At 59.2% G+C, this 17628-nt stretch overlaps 7 protein-coding genes across 7 annotated transcripts; 3 read left to right on the top strand and 4 right to left on the bottom strand.

Moving 5' to 3' along the window:
- Positions 1-234: 234 nt before the first annotated feature.
- On the top strand, positions 235-3581 carry EHS24_002965 (uncharacterized protein; the record flags this gene model as incomplete). The annotated part of the gene is made up of 2 exons (XM_028618674.1): positions 235-340; positions 442-3581. The coding sequence occupies 2 exons, from the start codon at positions 235-237 to the stop codon at positions 3579-3581; spliced, it is 3246 nt and encodes a 1081-aa protein (XP_028473041.1).
- Positions 3582-5556: 1975 nt separating this feature from the next.
- On the bottom strand, positions 5557-6675 carry EHS24_002964 (uncharacterized protein; the record flags this gene model as incomplete). The annotated part of the gene is made up of 1 exon (XM_028618673.1): positions 5557-6675. One exon carries the CDS (start codon positions 6673-6675, stop codon positions 5557-5559), a length of 1119 nt encoding a protein of 372 aa, XP_028473040.1.
- A 2693-nt stretch (positions 6676-9368) lies between these two features.
- On the bottom strand, positions 9369-10182 carry EHS24_002963 (uncharacterized protein; the record flags this gene model as incomplete). Its single annotated transcript, XM_028618672.1, has 4 exons — positions 9369-9525; positions 9567-9655; positions 9697-9807; positions 9865-10182. The coding sequence occupies 4 exons, from the start codon at positions 10180-10182 to the stop codon at positions 9369-9371; spliced, it is 675 nt and encodes a 224-aa protein (XP_028473039.1).
- A 714-nt stretch (positions 10183-10896) lies between these two features.
- On the top strand, positions 10897-12718 carry EHS24_002962 (uncharacterized protein; the record flags this gene model as incomplete). The annotated part of the gene is made up of 5 exons (XM_028618671.1): positions 10897-10918; positions 10961-11142; positions 11292-11412; positions 11458-12097; positions 12142-12718. 5 exons carry the CDS (start codon positions 10897-10899, stop codon positions 12716-12718), a joined length of 1542 nt encoding a protein of 513 aa, XP_028473038.1.
- An 889-nt stretch (positions 12719-13607) lies between these two features.
- EHS24_002961 (uncharacterized protein) lies at positions 13608-14036 on the bottom strand (the record flags this gene model as incomplete). The annotated part of the gene is made up of 1 exon (XM_028618670.1): positions 13608-14036. One exon carries the CDS (start codon positions 14034-14036, stop codon positions 13608-13610), a length of 429 nt encoding a protein of 142 aa, XP_028473037.1.
- A 659-nt stretch (positions 14037-14695) lies between these two features.
- Positions 14696-15217, top strand: EHS24_002960 (uncharacterized protein; the record flags this gene model as incomplete). The annotated part of the gene is made up of 2 exons (XM_028618669.1): positions 14696-14867; positions 15042-15217. 2 exons carry the CDS (start codon positions 14696-14698, stop codon positions 15215-15217), a joined length of 348 nt encoding a protein of 115 aa, XP_028473036.1.
- Positions 15218-16013: 796 nt separating this feature from the next.
- EHS24_002959 (uncharacterized protein) lies at positions 16014-17439 on the bottom strand (the record flags this gene model as incomplete). The annotated part of the gene is made up of 7 exons (XM_028618668.1): positions 16014-16025; positions 16081-16235; positions 16343-16560; positions 16709-16854; positions 16979-17072; positions 17192-17327; positions 17382-17439. The coding sequence occupies 7 exons, from the start codon at positions 17437-17439 to the stop codon at positions 16014-16016; spliced, it is 819 nt and encodes a 272-aa protein (XP_028473035.1).
- Positions 17440-17628: the final 189 nt, after the last annotated feature.

Genomic DNA, 17628 nt, shown 5'->3' with positions numbered 1-17628 from the left:
GTCCGACAGGCGACACGGACAGTCAGAGTGATCTCACCAGTGCACACCGTCCATCACCGTCCTTGACTCGCTCCCAGGTGGTGTATGCTACGCCAGCTTCTTTTCAGCACCCAAAAGCTCGCACACTCTCCCCTCTCGCGCCGACTCGCCACCACCCACCGCTATCGGCTTTCACCCCTGTGCTCGCTCCATACCATTACTTTAAAACAACTACACTACTCCGCACGCACCAACATGTCTGCTGAGGAGGTCAAGGCCCCCGCCGCCGAGGCTGTTGCTCCCGCCGCCGCCGCCGCTGCTCCTGCTGCCGACGAGCGTGACCCCAACTCGAAGAAGGGCGGTGAGTACATGACCCCCAGGCTCCAGTAGGACCTTTTTGTCTTGTTGCGGCAAAAAGTCGGGTGGCACTTTGTAATGTCAACAGACACTGACCTCTACCAGCCAAGAAGGCGGCCAAGCTCGCTGAGAAGCTCGCCAAGCAGGCTGCCAAGGGTACCGCTACCCCCACTGCCCCCGCTGCCGCTGCCGGCGGCGCCAAGAAGGAGAAGAAGGAGAAGCCCAAGAAGGCCGAGGAGAAGCCCGCCGAGGCTTGGGTCAACCCCACTCCTGCCGGCGAGAAGAAGGACGTCTCCGGCGACTTCCCCTCTGGCTACGAGCCCGCCAAGGTGGAGGCCGCCCACTACGACTGGTGGGAGTCGCAGGGCTTCTTCAAGCCCAAGTTCAACGAGGACGGCACTCCCATGGAGAAGGGCTGCTTCTCGATGGCCTTCCCCCCTCCCAACGTTACCGGCAACCTTCACATTGGCCATGCCCTCACCGTTGCCATTCAGGACGGTCTCTGCCGTTGGAAGCGTATGCAGGGCTACTCGGTCCTCTTTGTCCCCGGTTACGACCACGCTGGTATCGCCACCCAGGCTGTTGTCGAGTCCCGTCTGTTGAAGAACGAGGGCCACTCGAGGCACTACTACGGCCGCGAAAAGTTCCTTGAGAAGGTCTGGGAGTGGAAGGAGGAGTACCAGAAGAACATTACCAACCAGATGCGTCGTCTTGGTGGTTCGTTCGAGTGGGACCGCGTTGCCTTTACCATGTCCGACCTCCTCACCAAGGCCGTTGCCGAGGGCTTCTGCCAGCTCCACGAGAAGGGCCTCATTTACCGTGCCAACCGTCTCGTCAACTGGTCGTGCTACCTCAACACCTCGCTCTCCAACCTCGAGGTCGACCAGAAGGCCCTCACTGGCCGTACCCTCATGAACGTTAAGGGCTACGACGAGAAGGAGCGCTTCGAGTTTGGTGTCATCACCTCGTTCAAGTACCCCATCGAGAACTCTGACGAGTTTATCGTTGTCGCCACTACCCGTCCCGAGACCATGCTCGGAGACACTGCCATTGCCGTCCACCCCGACGACCCCCGCTACACCCACCTCCACGGCAAGTTTGTCATCCACCCCTTCAACGGCCGCCGCATCCCCATTGTTTGCGACGGCATCACCGTCGACATGGAGTTTGGTACCGGTGCCGTCAAGATCACCCCTGCCCACGACCCCAATGACTTTGAGTGTGGTATGCGCCACAAGCTCGAGTTTATCAACCTCATGAACGACGACGGTACCTACAACGACAACGCTGCTCCCTACGCGGGCATGAAGCGCTTCCACGTCCGTAACGAGGTCCTCAAGGCCCTCAAGGAGAAGGGCCTCTACGTCGAGGCGAACGACAACGAGATGCAGATCCCTATCTGCTCGCGTTCCGGCGACGTTGTCGAACAGATCATGAAGCCCCAGTGGTGGGTCAGCTGCAAGCCCATGGCCGACGAGGTTCTCAAGCGCACCGCCGCTGGCGAGATTGAGATCAAGCCCAAGTCGATTGCCACCGACTGGATCCGCTGGATGGAGAACATGCAGGACTGGTGTATCTCGCGTCAGCTCTGGTGGGGCCACCGTTGCCCCGCGTACCTCCAGACCTTTGAGGGTGAGGTTGCCAACACCGCCGAGGGCTCCAACTGGATCGTTGCTCGCTCCGAGGAGGAGGCCAAGGCCGAGGCCGAGAAGCGCGCCAACGGCCGCAAGTACACCCTCTCGCAGGACGAGGATGTGCTTGACACCTGGTTCTCGTCGGGTCTCTGGCCCTTCTCGACCATGGGCTGGCCCGAGAAGAGCTCGGACCTCGAGCACTTCTACCCCAACACCATCTTGGAGACTGGCTGGGACATTCTCTTCTTCTGGGTTGCCCGCATGGTCTTCTTTGGCAACCAGCTCACCGGCAAGATGCCCTTCCCCGAGGTCTACTGCCACCCCATGGTCCGTGACGCTTGGGGACGCAAGATGTCCAAGTCGACCGGTAACGTCATTGACCCTCTGGACGTCATCACTGGCCAGAACCTCGCCAAGCTCCACGCCGACCTCCGCAAGGGTAACCTTCCCGAGAAGGAGATCAAGAAGGCCGAAGACGGCCAGAAGAAGCTCTTCCCCAAGGGTATTCCCGAGTGTGGTACCGACGCTCTCCGCTTCACCCTCTGCAACTACACCTCGGGTGGCCGTGACATCAACCTCGAGATTGGCCGTGTCGAGGGCTACCGCAAGTTCTGCAACAAGCTCTGGAACGCCACCAAGTTTGCTCTCTTCCGCATGGGTCTCATCGACCTCGAGGGCAAGCGCCTCCCCAACTCGTTCCACCCCAAGGCTTCGGCCCTCCCCACCGGCCAGGAGAGCATTGCCGAGAAGTGGCTCCTCCACCGCCTCAACATTGCCTCTGCTTCGGTCAACAAGGCCCTCGAGGAGCGCAACTTTGCCGAGGCCACCGCTGCTGCTTACCGCTTCTTCCTGAACGAGCTCTGTGACGTCTTCATTGAGGCCACCAAGCCCATCTTTGAGGCCGAGGGTGACTCGCCCGCCAAGGACTCGGCCCGCGACACTCTCTACACTGCCGTCGACGCCGGTCTCCGTCTCTTCCACCCCTTCATGCCCTACGTCACCGAGGACCTGTGGCAGCGTATGCCCCGCCGTGCTGGCGACGAGACCCCCTCGATCATGGTCGCCGCGTTCCCCGAGGAGATTCCCGAGTACAACTTCCCCGAGGCCGAGGCCGACTTCAACCTCACCAACGAGGTCACCTCCAAGGCCCGTACCATCATCGGTCTCTACTCGCTGCCCACCAACGGCAAGACCCTCGAGGACAAGATCACCCTTGTCATCGAGGCCAAGAACCCCGAGCAGCTCGAGATGCTCAAGACCCAGGCGCCCATCATCGTTGCCCTCACCAAGGGTGCTGGCCAGGCGCAGTTTGTCGCCTCCACCGCCGACGTCCCCCACGGCTGCGGTACCGAGACGGTCACCGCCGACGTCCACGTCCACATCCCCGTCAAGGGCAAGGTCGACGCCGGCGCCGAGATCACCAAGCTCGAGGGCAAGGTCACCATGGCCCAGGCCGGCCTTGACAAGGTCGTCAAGAACACCCAGGCGCCCAACTACGAGACCACCATCCCCGAGCACGTCCGCGCGGCCAACACTGAGAAGATGACCAAGTTTGAGGCCGAGATTGAGACCCTGCGCACTGCCATGGAGCGCTTCAAGCTCCTTCTCTAGAGGAAACGAGACCACATATCTAGCGTAGAGTGCGGCAGTCTTGGTGCATGTCGGTGAAGCAATGCATCTATTATTCCAGTCATGTCGCGTGCGGGGTCAGTGAGGGGTATGGGGTGGGACGGGGCCGGGTGGATAAAGACGGCTTACACCCCAATGTGGCACCGGCTCCTGGCCACCAAGATGAATGTCGATTCGACCAAACGCGTCCTTGATGCGTCCTGGCACAGTCTCCTCGTGTAGTACCTCCTCCCATATCCTCCTGTAGGCGGTGCACACATGACGACGTGTGATGAGCGGACGCTGCTTTCGTCCCTCGGACAGGATATCCAGTGCCAGGACAGGACAGGCCAGGACACAGGTACACTCTGACCGCCTGACTTCAGGACTGTTTTTGAGACACTGTCCAAACCGTACGCAGTGTGTTTCCTGTCTCCCCGTACCCCCGTGATTATGGGCCGGGGTAACGGCCACACGGGGATAGCCAACATGGCATATGCCTTGACCTGAGCCTGCACATGCGCCGGCACCGCTGACACACACACACACACACTTGGCACCATATGAGACACGCCAGCGGACGGGGCTGGGTGCGTTACAGCATTAGTCCCGTTTATGGCCCCCCCCTCTCCCTATACCTAATTGCAATCAATCTCTGCTACGTTTTTCGGCACCGTGTGTGTTCGGACGACAGGCATGTATGTCTCTCACTGTGGCTGTCGCCGGTAACGATGGCCGTGGTCGCAAAGGTGCTCGACGCTAGCGGCCAGGCCGCCATGCACGCTCAAGCAAGTGGCAGCCACGTAGGTAGACTACTGACTGCTCCTACCGCAAATATGTGTACCCTCTCGGCCGCGGGCATGGCCGATATCCGAGCCACCAACCCTCGGATCGGAACACGTACACGTACAACCGCAGCAGCAGTGGACGCATGCTGCAGGTGTGCAGCATGTGCAGGTCTGTGACCATGTCACCGGGGATCCCAAAGCCCCTGCACATGTCCCATGTCATTGTACTGGATCCCCCTTCCAGCTCCACCTCCACCCTCGTCGGCGACCGCCTTGTCCCCGCCGCCGCTGTCCTCGGTGGAAGCGGTGGGTGCGCTGGGCTTGTCCCCGGTGTTCCAACCCCCAGGTCCCAAATCGCGACCGATGTATATCAGGGTCCCAAAAAAAAGAAATCAGGAAAAATGGCCGAAAAAAGGTTTGGTGTGGCGTCCCTGTCAACAACACCCACCACCCCCGACTTTTTTTTTCAAACGCTCGTCGTTTGTGGGCCCCTTCCCTGGCTCGTCTGGCGCGTCTCGTGTGTTCTGCAGACGACGGTTCACCGGATCGACCGGGGCATGTCGTACCCATCCATATGGGTGGTTCGGGCCGAGGAACGATGCTGGATGTGGCCTGACGGCAGATTTTTCCGCACACACCCAGACCCACACAAACCCCACCCCCGTCACTGCGTCACTGTCACTGTCACTGTCAGATGGCAGTCAGGCTGCCGTGGCGCGGGGCTTGGTAGCCAAAGCCCGTCCTAGATGAGTACATTGCTTGGTCAAGTCCCCGTATGGTGCAGCTTCACTCAAGTGGAAACTATGCATGTGTGGCCCGAAGGCATTTTGTGTTTTGACATGATGAGGTAGGTGCCGTGGCGGTGGAGTAATGAAAGGGAGGGGAGGGAGGGGAGGTATGAATGCAGTGTGGGGGGGTTGTGTGGTCTCCACCGGGTTGCTTTTGGCTTTTGCTTCGGGGTGTGTCTCTTGCTTCGATCTTTCGCTTTTTGCTTCGCTGTGTGTCTCTGCTTTGCTTTGTGGCTTCTTTCTTGCTTGGTGTGCCCCCGATTGAGGCGCGTGTGTGTGTGTGGACAGGGGAGAGGGGGGGTCGTGTGTCGGGGGGTCGTATGCACATGCTGGAACGGACAAGTGTTGAGGAGCTGGGTCTAGCCTGTCTAGTGTCTAGCTCTAGAACGGACGGAGGGGTATCTACCACAGCGGCGCCTTCTTGCTCAAGACATCAGAGATGCTGCGCTTCATGCCGGCAGTGGAACCGGCGACGCGGCGGGGCGTGGGCTGGTCGAGACCTGTGCTGGTACCCGAGAGCGCGGCGTGGGATGACGGCACGGCGTAAGGAGCAGCACGGGACGACGAGGCCGAGACCGAGCGTGCGGTAGCTGGTGACGAGACAGTGCGGACAGCAGCAGCACGAGCAGGGGTCGAAGCGGCAGAGGAAGATGGCGTAGACGCAGTCGAAGAAGCACCGCTGGCCACGGCGGCAGCAGTGGCCGCAGCAGCGGCAGCTGCAGGAGCACGGCGACGGCTGCGACCGATCTCGACAAGAGACGTGAGGGCAGGGTGCTGCTGCTTAACGTGGTTGACCATCTTGTTCTGCTGTCCGTAGGCCTTGTCACACCCGGGAGCAGGGCAGGCGTATGGACGCTCGCCACGGTGAGAGCGGATGTGGCGCTGAAGATCGGCGTTGGAGCGGAAGGTGCGCGTGTGACGAGCGCACTCTTCGTAGGGGCAGAGGTGGAGCTTCTTGACCTTGCCGTCGGGGCCGATGATGGTGTCCGCCACGGGCTTGTCGGTGTCGTTCTGGAGCGAGAACGAGGAACGAGACGAGCAGCGCGAGTTGGAACGAGGCGCCGGTGTCGAGTCGACGGTGGGGCACGCGGTGAGGCCGGGGGTAGGGGAGAACTGGAAGGCCGGGGAAGCGTAGCTGCTCGAGCCGGCGAGGGGGGAGTGAGCCGGCGTGATGTCGAACATGTCGAGCTGGAGCGCGTTGTTGGCCTTGTCCGTCAGGGCAGGAGCACAGGCCATGGTCGAGGCACCTGTCGCGGCGGCAAGGGCCGACTCGAGAGCGGCCTGGGGAGCTGAAGAAATGCCAGGGATGCCAGAGTCAAAGATGGCAGTCTCTGGGAGGATGGGGGAAGGAAACTTGATGTTGAAGAGAGCCTCAAAGTCGTTGTCCATCGGCTGGTTGCCGGTGGTGTTGGGAAAGTCATACGGGGCAAAATCGTCCGCTATGAACTTGGGCACGGTTGAAGTAACCCAAGTCGCGGTAGAGCTGTGGACGCTCTCGTCGAAAGCGGGGAGGAGGGACATTATGGAAGGAAGGGGGGAGGAGGTGCCGTGTTGAAGGTCGAGGCTGTGGGGGCAGTGGTGGGGAGCGGAGGTCGAAGGTTACCGCGGGCCCAAATTTTGGTGGTGGTGATGAGGTTGACGGTGGTGATGATGGGTGCCGGAATGAAAGGAGTCTTCTCTAAGGAGGGACAAGAGACGGAGGGAGCACAAGTGCTGCACACGAAGGGGTTAGCGCCGTCCGGGGATGGAGAGCCTGCTGGACATGGGTATATGGGGTGGATGGGTGTGGTGGAGATGATGGGAGATCCAACTTCCAGAAATCTCAAAGCCGGTCGGCGCCCAGCCAGCGAGCGCCGCCGCCGTCGAAATTCGCTGCCGCCCAGCCAAGCCGCCGCGTGGGCCAAATGGGGGGTCCCCACATTCCGCAGCCACACTCACCAAGAGCGGGGTCGTCCTATGCAGGAGGTGGGGGATTATAGGCTAGCTACTTGGAAAGACCGGGGATGGATTATTGTTCTGCAGGGATGCAGAGTGGTGTGAGGGAAGGAAGGAAGGAAGGAAGGAAGGAAGGAAAACGGTGGTACATGGGGAAAGAAAAGGATGTCTCGTCGGTCAGATCGGCGGTTTAAAAGTGCACCTCCTGGGCACCTCGGAAAACGGAGACCTCCACAGGTTCCCCGTTTTTGGCTATCACGTCGTCCTACTCGACACCACGGTACACACACACACACACACTTACACACGCACGCCACAGCGTGCATGTCCCATCCCCTCTTCACCTTTCCCTCGTTCCCACAGTGGAGCCGTCGGACCCAGTTCTTGACTGCTGCAGCCTCACGCCTCCCTCTTGAGCCTGGTTCACACGAACCCCCCACGCCACCATCGAGTTTGCAGCATGGCAGATGTCCAACTGACGAAAGCTGATGCTTGCTTACCGCTGTTTGAGACCGGTTGAGATTCCAACGGGTGGCACATCTTATACGTGATAGTAAAAACTCGACCTCGACGCCTTTCCAAGTCTCTCTCTACTGATCGGGGCCTTGATTTCTAGTGAGAGCCAAGGCTTACGAGGCACCATTGACGGTAAGACCCGTACACAATCACCTCGAGCACATGCCATGGCCCGACGCCATGCACACAACCGCCGCCGCCGAGCAATAGCACCCTCCTTCTTCCTGTCAGTCCCACGCACGGCCCGCAACTTGCTGCTAGCAAACCGCATGAATGTGCAGGTATAGGGACACACTGCCGGCCAGTGTGGTGTGGCGGAAGGCCAAGTCGTTGCCAAGGTCACTGTTTGTCGCCGTCGGTCACTGGACCAACAAAGAGGCCATGGGCCAGGACGCGGCTCAAGCAGTCAGCATGGGACAGCACAGTCGTCTTGCGGCCAACCGTGTACCTGCGGCGTCCACACGTCCACGCCGCCACGCATCACCGTTTACTCAATCTTCAATCTGTGGAGAGGCGCCTCATAAAATCTCCGATTTTTTTCCGGTCCGAAATCAGTGTGTGCCCAGACTGCCATCCCGATCTGCACCGACAACAAAAGGCCCAGACGCCCTCTATGCATGCAGTTTGGACCACTCTCCCCGGGCTGGTCGGGTTCCGGGGCGCACAGGATAGCTGCGGACGCCCCACAGATTCTCCAGAGTTTGCGTTCATAGGGCATAAATTACCGCAGTGGTGGGAGCGCACGACCCAGGATCTGGTGGCGGCTCGGATCTAATTTCATGGCCCCCTATCTGATACTTGCAACTCTTGATGGCGGATTTGACGTCTTGACGCATGCTTCAGGCCTTGCCGTCGTGTATCATTGTCTGTCACGTAGGTACTGTTTGGATGCACCCGGGACGTCGACTCGAGTCTTGAGCGTTGACCTTTTTTTTCGCTGAACACCGTCAACCCGTGACGAGCGATACCGCTCCAGCGATCGATCGACCGCCACCGCCACGGTCTCCCATGGGGGAGGTACCGTCTGTGTTCCCAGCGTTAGGCCGGGCCTGGGGGACGTCGACCACCAGAACAATGATGAGGTGTGGGACACAGGTCACCATGTCACCATGCAAGGACAGTTCCTACAGAAGCTTCGCTGTGGTGAGAAACGAGACATACAGCACATATATAACGCCATTGCCGCCCTAAGACTACACTTTTGCTGCTGTCGTCGGTCGGACAGTCACTGCCCGCTCAACACCCTCGTTCGGGCACGGGCCAGTCTTGTGCCTGAACGACTTGCTCGTTCTCATGTCACAGCAAAGCAGACTACAAGACTCCATGTGAATGAAGGAATGCTTTGGGGTTTGGATCAAAGGACACGCAGTGGTCGAGTAGGCCAAATGGAGGCGGTTGGCCAGCGGTTGTCCGGCTGTCAACCCCCGACCCCAGACTCCGGTAACCAGATCTCATGGAATGTGGGGGCATATGTGTACGGCCCGTCCATGTGTATGTCTGCGCAGTGGTTGATGGGTGGACGAATCCATGCCGGGTCCAAGGGGACGGGTATGGGTGGACGGCCCCCCCCCCATTTCCCGTCATTTCCCAGGATTTTTCACTTTTCGCCTATCCAATCGCCTTCAAACTGCAAACGGCAAGACTGTCCAGCCCCATTCCAATCTTGGACGAGTGACAAGTTCTGTACGCTGGACGTTGCGCGTGTTCCAAATTACCAGGGTACTACATCATGCATCACCCATACTGCCTCCTGCCCCCGTTCCCTATTTGAAGTTACGTTGGAACAGCTCCGGGTTGGCCGCCACCCTGCGATCAAGAGCGCGCAGCGTCTCGGCGTCGAGGGGGATCTTGTCGCCGAGCCAGGTCGCGCGTGTGGTGTGGTCCCCGGCGGCGTCTCCAGTGTTGGGGTGGATCAGGACACTGCATGTTAGCGGAGACGTCACTGCGTTTTGTTGGCTCACGATAGTGGTCCGCGGTTCTCGACGAGGTACGAGAGGAAGGCGCCGAGCTGGACCGTGTCGAAGACATCTGTCTCGAACATGGGGACCGGCTGGGGTATCAGCTTTGAGTTTGACTTTTGCCAACACTCACGTGAGGGCCAATGGGTACCTCCCAGAAGCGATACACCTTGAGTTCGGGAAATTCGCGCCTGATCGTGGCGTGCAGCGCCCGCGCATAGTCCTTCTCCCCGAGGTTGTTTGGCTGTACAGGGGATCAGCAAGAGTCCACGCTGCACAGTTCTCAGCAGCAGCAACGCACCTTGTAGTAGATGTGCACGTCCCAGTTTGACTTCTGCCCCGGCTTGGGTACACGGCCCTGATACAGCGGTCCATAGCTAGGGCTCAGGCCGCCATCAGGACGGGGTGGGTTGGTGTGCTGTCCGCGGCCTGTGGGGTTGGGCGAGAGATCACTGGATAGCGCGGGGAGCGCGTCCGCCGGGATAGACGTGTACGGTTTGCCATAGTCGATGAGGTACTTCCTTGTCTCGTACACCCCCGGGTTGGGGTTGGGAACCTCTTCGCCGTCGTTCCAGATTGTGGCCGGCACCGCCGGGTGGGTGCCGTTCTCGTTGGCCATTGTCGGGTGTGTGTGATGAGTTCTCTCGCTCACCAAGTCTTGGGACATATGTATACCCGCGATTATTACCAAGACGACTCTACGAGGCGCTCGGCCATCGTGTGTTGATTATGTCGTCAACAGCGACGGCGTTTGCGACATGTCCGCCGTCGCCGTGATTGTTGTTGAAGTTCCAGCTCACATTGTCAATCTTGTCCCTCAACTCCGAATGTTGCTCGTGGTCGTTATGAGTCATCCGTACATTCCTGGAAGCTTGCCAGAACACTTGCTCGGTGCCGTCCGTGCCAATGACCTCTAAGACGATGAAAATGACCCGAGATAACACGTATTGAGAGAGACAATGGCGGAAGACAGAAGCTTTCGGCCACTTCCGACTGACGCCATAAGGCGATCCAAGTGCCTCATCAGCGATCAGCTAGTAACTTTCGGCGGAGTTGTCACTGTTCACCCCAGACGACCACACACCGCACTTGGGTCGAGTTTCTGGAGCCATGCATGTTCTTTTGGCTTACCTCACACAGCGATGCAGGAGCACGCCATGCCGTTATCGGATGCCGTGAAGCAAGACGTGCTGGAGATGTTGGACATGGTCGCCGCAGTTGCAGCTACAACATACTGTGGCAAGTGGCGTTTTTGCATATTTCCGTACTTCCACACTTTGCTCTTGTTGCTACGCGCGGCTGGCCAAGACGAGTGGCAGACCATTTATAGGCCATGGCCAAGGATGGGATGCCTTGTACGTACCACGGCACTGTGAGGATGACTACCCCAGTTCTAGCAGACACCAAGGGCGAATCGCCCTCGCCGACCATCGTGTACGATGACGAGAGCAAAGGCGACGAATCCGACATCCAGCTGCGCAACCGCCACTATGAGCCGCCAGACGAGTACGAGTCCAAGCATCGCTGGGACCCGCAAGCCACATGGACCGCCGAGGAAGAGAAGAAGCTGTATCGCAGAGTCGGTACGTATGGGATATGCGTGGTGTGCTTACCAAGAACAGACGTGCGCGTGGCCCTCGTCGCCTGTGTCTGTTTTGGCTCGCTGTGTCTGGACCGCAGTAACGTGAGAGCCGACGGGTGTTGGCTGAATACTAACTAACATTGCAGCTCGGCAATGCCCTCTCTGACAACTTTCTCAAAGATCTCGGCATGACCACGGCAGATTATAACAAGGGCTCGACGATCTTTTACGTCTGCTTTCTCGCGGCCGAGGTACCCTCCCAGCTAAGTATGTATGTCGATTTCCCTTCAACTACGACTGACCCCGCCCCAGTCTCCAAGAAGCTGGGAAGTGACCGCTGGATCCCGATCCAGATGATGGCGTGGTCGCTCATCACGCTCGGCCAGACGGGTCTGTCGGGCCGTGCGTCCTTTTTCGCCACACGCGCACTGCTCGGCCTCTTCGAGGGCGGGTTCATCGCCGATACCGTCCTCTACCTGAGTTACTACTACACTGCGGCTGAACTCACCATCCGCCTGGCGTGGTTCTACGTCGCCTCGACAGTAACGGGGATTATCGGTAACCTGCTTGCGGCAGGGCTACTCGAGCTGCGCCACCGCACGTCGTGGCCCGGGTATCGGTGGCTGTTCCTCGTCGAGGGACTGCTCACGTTCCTCATTGGCCTGTGGGCATTCTTCTACCTCCCTCCTGGCCCCACGCAGACTGCCGGCGGCTTCTTCAATGTGCGCGGAAAGGGGTGGTTCACGGACCGCGAGGAGACCATCATTGTCAACAAGGTGCTCCGCGACGACCCCACAAAGTCGGACATGCACAACCGCGAGGGTCTGTCGCTTGGCCAGTTGTGGGAGACTCTGAGGGATTACGACCAGTGGCCGATGTACCCCATCGCCTTGCTGTTTTGGATTGCGCCAGCGGCTGTCGGGGCATACTTCTCGCTCACGCTCAAGTCTCTGTGAGTTATGGTGCAACTGCAATCCCCAACTGACACGCACCCAGCGGGTACACGACGTTTCAGACCAACATGCTCCAGATCCCGTACCAGGTAGTGTACATCTTCAACAACCTCGTTCTTTCATACTCGTCCCGAAGGGCCAGGGAACGCTTCTCCATCGGCTCCCTCAGCTCGTGGTACGCGCTTATCCTCTTCATCCCCATCGTCCTCATCCCAGACGCCACGAACAAGTGGGCCAAATGGGCCCTCCTGTCCCTCGTGATGGCCACGCCGTTCTGCCACCCGATCATGATGTCGACAGTGAGCGCCAACGCCGGATCGGTGCGCACGCGTACCGTCGCGAGCGCGCTGTACAATACCGTCAGCCAGGCAGGGCTGATCATCGCGTCAAACGTGTACCAGCCTTCCGACGCGCCGTATTACCATAAAGGGAACCGCGGGCTCATTGGTGTGCTGGCAGCCAACATTGTCTGCATGTTTGCGGCCAAGGCCTGGTACGCGTGGCGCAACCGACAAAGGGATAAGGTCTGGGGAGCGTGGTCGGCCGACGAAAAGGAGGAGTACCTCCGCACCACCACGGACGAGGGGAACAAGCGGTTGGACTTCCGGTTCGTTCACTAGACATACCATGCACTTGGATTGCACTTGCCACTTTGAAGAACATCCGGCTAATTGTGTGCCACCCGAAATTAATTGCGAGCAATATCGGCAACTTGCCAGCAAACTGTTACTGTTGACACACGTCCCTCACCTGTCGCCAAGGACATCCTCTGCCTTGGTGTTTTGATTGTATGTAACCTGGGTGCGCCCAAAGCCACAGGCCGGAGGCCGGAGGGTACAACACACACTTGTCCATGTGTGGCTTCCGACAAGTGTGTAACCAACTACGCGCGTGCCAAGAACCCGAGTGTCCCTCCGTACGTTACAGCAATGCAGCACACACACATGTGGGTGGTCTGGCCACGGTCCACAGGTCCACAGGTCAACAGGCGACTCGCACGGTGCGCGGCATCTATCGCAAGGCGCAGACGCCCTAGACGAAGCCACTCCATGGAGGGCGGAGGCAAATTGGGTGAGCCACACTGAAAAACACAGGGGGGTACTCTATACTATTGACCGGGTAGTGCGTTTCTCCGATGCCCGAAATACGCCCTATACGATTATTTCTTCTTCGGCGACGGAGCTGTGCCCGGCAATTTTGGCAAGGGTTATAGTTGTACTGCAGTACTGGCCCGCAGCCACGAGCACAACGATACAAGAGTTAGACTACATGATAGAAATGCGGAGCATGTGTTAGGTAATTCTGTTGGTGATCTGTTGATCTGTTGCAGGCCGTAGAATCAACGGTGCAGCAGGTGCAGGCAGCAACGAGCTGTGCTCGGCATTTGAACTGAGACCGTGGCTGGAAACCTGCAGCTGTGCTGCAATAGTGTGGGCAGTGAGAGACGCGTCTCACAGATTTGTCAACACCTTTGCAAGTGAGACTCCAGTCATCATCTATCTCGTCACCTCAGGGCTGCGACCAAACTGCGCTACACGTCTTGCTCGTTCTGTGGATATGTGGAGGAAGCGTCGGCGATGGCGACGTCGGAAGTTGTTGCATGTGCGTTGCACCAACCACTTTGCCACCCAACGCGCTGCGCAGCAGTCTGGACTCTGGTGCACCATGGGGCCTCGGCACCATCATTTCCGCAGAGCCGTTGTCGTACACGTTGTTCAGCCTCACCTTGGCAAGCGCGCCCACTCCAGGCTCATTCTGGCCACGGAACAGTGCCCCGTTGGCGGCGGACAGAGCCTGGACGCCGGAATGGCATTGCTCCGCCGTCGCCCTGGCGCCGACGGCGGCGCAGATCAGCTCCGCCGATCCCTTTGGCCTTTTGGGAGGTGGGGGGGTGAAAGAAGCTGGTCTCCTCTTTGCTCGACCTGTGGTGCCAAGCATTGTATTGCTGTGTCATTGCTGCTAGACCCCAAAACCAGCAGGGAGACGAGGCGATGTGCAGGATTTAGGGGGTGGTTGTGCACGTGAAGAATGGGAGCAAGGGTCGAGAGAGTGGCCAGGGGCCGGAGGGGGTGGCCCGGCGGCAACGGCAGCGAGAAGAGAATGTGCGGAAGGGCGGACCACACGGTCGGACTTGTTCGGCGAGTGGGTGGCGGGTTTAACTCACTGTCGGCCATCCGTTGTGCCGTCAAGTGGAGGGATCTGGGTGGGCTCTCCATTTCTGCACGTCGGACTCGGCGGCGCCGCAACACAGCAGCAGCAGCCAGAGCATGCAGCGCTGGTGCGCGCGCGCGCGTGCATGCATGCCACATCAAAGATTGCTGTCTCGGTATGAATCCCCTGCATTAATACTGGCTCCCGTCCTCCTCACCATCACCCATCACACCCACCCAGCCTTCACTACATACTACTACATTGAATTCGCGTCTTTCACCACGCACTTCTTTACCCAACAGCCACAGGCCTCACATCCGGCCACCACCACCAGCCACACACCACCCAGCCATTCCACACACGTTTCCGTGCTGCCCATTACCAGCTCCACAACCACAGCGTGTTCACATCCTCCCATCACCTCTTCTCCTTCTACATCACCAACAATGTCCAGTTTCACGTCCATGCGCCGTCGCTCGTCGACCTCGATGGGTTCAGAACCCTCCACCCCGGCCCACTCCCCGGAGACCTCACACATCGACGACCGCCTGAATTCGCTGCTCGCCAGCTTCGACGCTGGGACACACTCGTTCTGCCGTGCAGAGAGGACAGAGGAAGGTGAGTACATGCTTGCTTGGGCTTGATGGAGCCAGTGGGTGGTCTGCATGGTCTGGGCAGACATGCACGTTTCTGGCGCTCAGCGCCATGACCCCTCCCCCTCCTGCCACTCCGACCATGTCGGCCCATTCCCAATCAACAACAAGACGTATCAGCCGCTGACCCCCTTTGCAGCCAAGCTCCAAGCCCAGAGCACCGTGCCCGCACCCAAGGCCCTCCCGACGTCGTCGGCACCGACCACGCGCCGCCCGCTGCTGTCAATGCTCTCCCTCACCCGCCCCAGCATCCTCAAAGAGCCCACGCGCCACTTTGACCCCTCGCGCGAGCCCAAGCTCCACGGTCTCCCTTGAGCAACGGCACGCTGTCGGGTTGCACGTTTGTCCTCGCGTCCGCACACACCAGAGGTGCCAGACACTTGCCACGCGTCATCACGTCCCTCTTCGACCTCTTCGGTCTCGTGCACGCCGCACACACTCTACTCCACTCGCCCCGTGCGCCCAACCATCATTACCCCGTTGTCCCACTTTTTCACTGTGCATATCCCCCACCCGCCATACCTGTTGCCATTGCCACCCACCCCCACTTATCTATCATTGTAAAACCCCGCGTTCTCTCATATGCATTTCTATAACTCGTGGAACAAAAACTGAACGCCGGGGGGATCTGTGGAGCAGAGACGCGCGAAAAAACAACACACCACTGGCCACTGGGCCACTGATCGGCGGTGGTGGTGGCACCATCTCGTGTTAGCCTCTGCGCTTGTTGGCGCCTTTTTCAATCGGTGCCGTGGTTGATTCAGGCACTACCCCCGGGGGGTGGTCAAGGCTGGGCTGGACGCTCAACCTTGTATTCGGGTACCCCGTCATGTTCGGGGCAAGCGGCCGCTATGGTGGCAAATGCAACGTGCGATGCCAGCTAGGAGCAAGTGAACAATGTATGGAGAGACGGGCAAGTGATGCAAATGAACTGGTGCCCCGCTGTTCTGAATCCTTGAGTCACTGCCACCTGGACGGGTGCCAACAACGAGTCCTCCGGCAGTACTCTCGCTGCACGTCTCTGCGCTCTGCCAAAAGCTGCCACAACTGCATCTCTAAATACAAACACAAATCGGTGAAAGAAAGTAAATAAGAAAGGGCGCCTTCAAGGCTACGACAGGATCTGTGGCAAGCGTCAGATATCGACCTCACAACACTCCCTATCTGAACCAGCTTACCGCAAGGAGGACGACCATGATGACAATGACGAGGATGATGAGCAGACACGCAGCGCGGCGCCCGGCCTTGCGCTGGTACTCGTGTGCGGTGGTGAGCTCCTCGGCCGCCGACGTGGTGTGGTCTGCGACGTTGACAATGTTGGACTCGATGTTGTCTGATGGGGTGTGAGCGGGAGTCGGGATGGCAGCAGAGAGGGTGCGCGCAGCTGATACTGTATGTAGAGTTGCCAGCTGCCCAGTGCGTCCCAGCCCGGGAACTCACCAATCAGGCCACCTTGCTCCTGGATAATAGCGCCCAGGTCGCGGAAGATGTCGTTGAGCTCGTGGATGCCGGTCTCAATCTCGCGGATCTCGCCCTCGCGCTCGGCGATGAGCTGCTCCTGGAACTCGAGCTCGTGCTGCGTGATTTGCGGGGCAAGCGCCTGCGCCTGCGTCTGCACTTGCTCGAGCTCGACAGAGTTGCGTTCGTCGCCGATAGCACTGTGACATCGTCAGTTCATGAACGAGTGGAAACAGGGATCGATCGCCGTTGGGAGCGCGGGTAGGTCGCGCTAGAGTTCACAGCACTGGCCAAACGCCATACACGCTCAACACCACTGCCCATTCCATTCCCGCCGCAATTGCTCACCTCTCCTCAGCCAGCTCGACAGCGCGCTTCTGCACCTCGACGGCTCCGCGCTGCTTCTCGGCGCTCAGGCGCTGCACCCGCTGGAACCCCTGGAGGGCCTGGGTAAAGTCGCGGCCGAGCTTGGTCTGGACAGCCTTGCGGTGACCCTGGGTTGTCAGATGAGTTCCAATACGTGTCACTGTCATTGCGGTTTCTGTAGCTGGAGGTCCTACAAGCGCGACAGGTAGACATGACGCATGTTGACAAGACAAGCAAGCCCACTCCACTCACCTGGCCCTCGCCGCCAGTCGGGAACGACGCCAAGCCCTTGACGTCCTCTGTCGACTTCTTCACCATGTCGCGCGTCGCTTCGGTGAGGTTATGCCTGTAGGTTAGTACCGGCATGAAAAGTGGCCCACGCTGGAACTTGAGTGGTGAGGACGAGCCAGCCACCTTTCACTGCTTTCCACCTCGCCACAGTCCTACCCAGTTATCCAGACTCACAGCGATGTCCGCAGCTGCGTGCTGTCCGCCCCGGTACCGAGCTTATCAATGAGTCGCTGGATACCGACCACATTACTCTGGATCTTGAAGATCTGGATCGACACCGAGTCCTTGACCTTTGTGAAGTCTGGGTCGTCTGGGGTCAAGGTGTCAGCTAGCTACCAGGTCACGAAAGGGATTTCCAGCTCACCTCCAGGGGGACCACGGAGGGGCGCGCCCTGCCCGCGCTCAAGGTCGTTGAAGCTCATTGTGGGATGATGTCAACAACGGATGTGGGAGTGAGACTGAAAGACAATTGCGTGTTGCTTCGTCCGCCTGCTATCGATGGCATCACATGAGGTAGTAGTGAGGCCTTGGTGGCGACGGGCGGAAGCATTTCCACGTGCGCCGGCGGCTTGAGACGTCGAGACCCGGTCGTCGACCTCGACCATGTCATA

The sequence above is a fragment of the Apiotrichum porosum genome (assembly GCF_003942205.1).
Source record: "Apiotrichum porosum strain DSM 27194 chromosome Unknown scaffold_14, whole genome shotgun sequence".
Taxonomy (NCBI): domain Eukaryota; kingdom Fungi; phylum Basidiomycota; class Tremellomycetes; order Trichosporonales; family Trichosporonaceae; genus Apiotrichum; species Apiotrichum porosum.
Note: the sequence above shows the minus strand (reverse complement) of the source record. Positions and strands in the feature narration are given on the sequence as shown.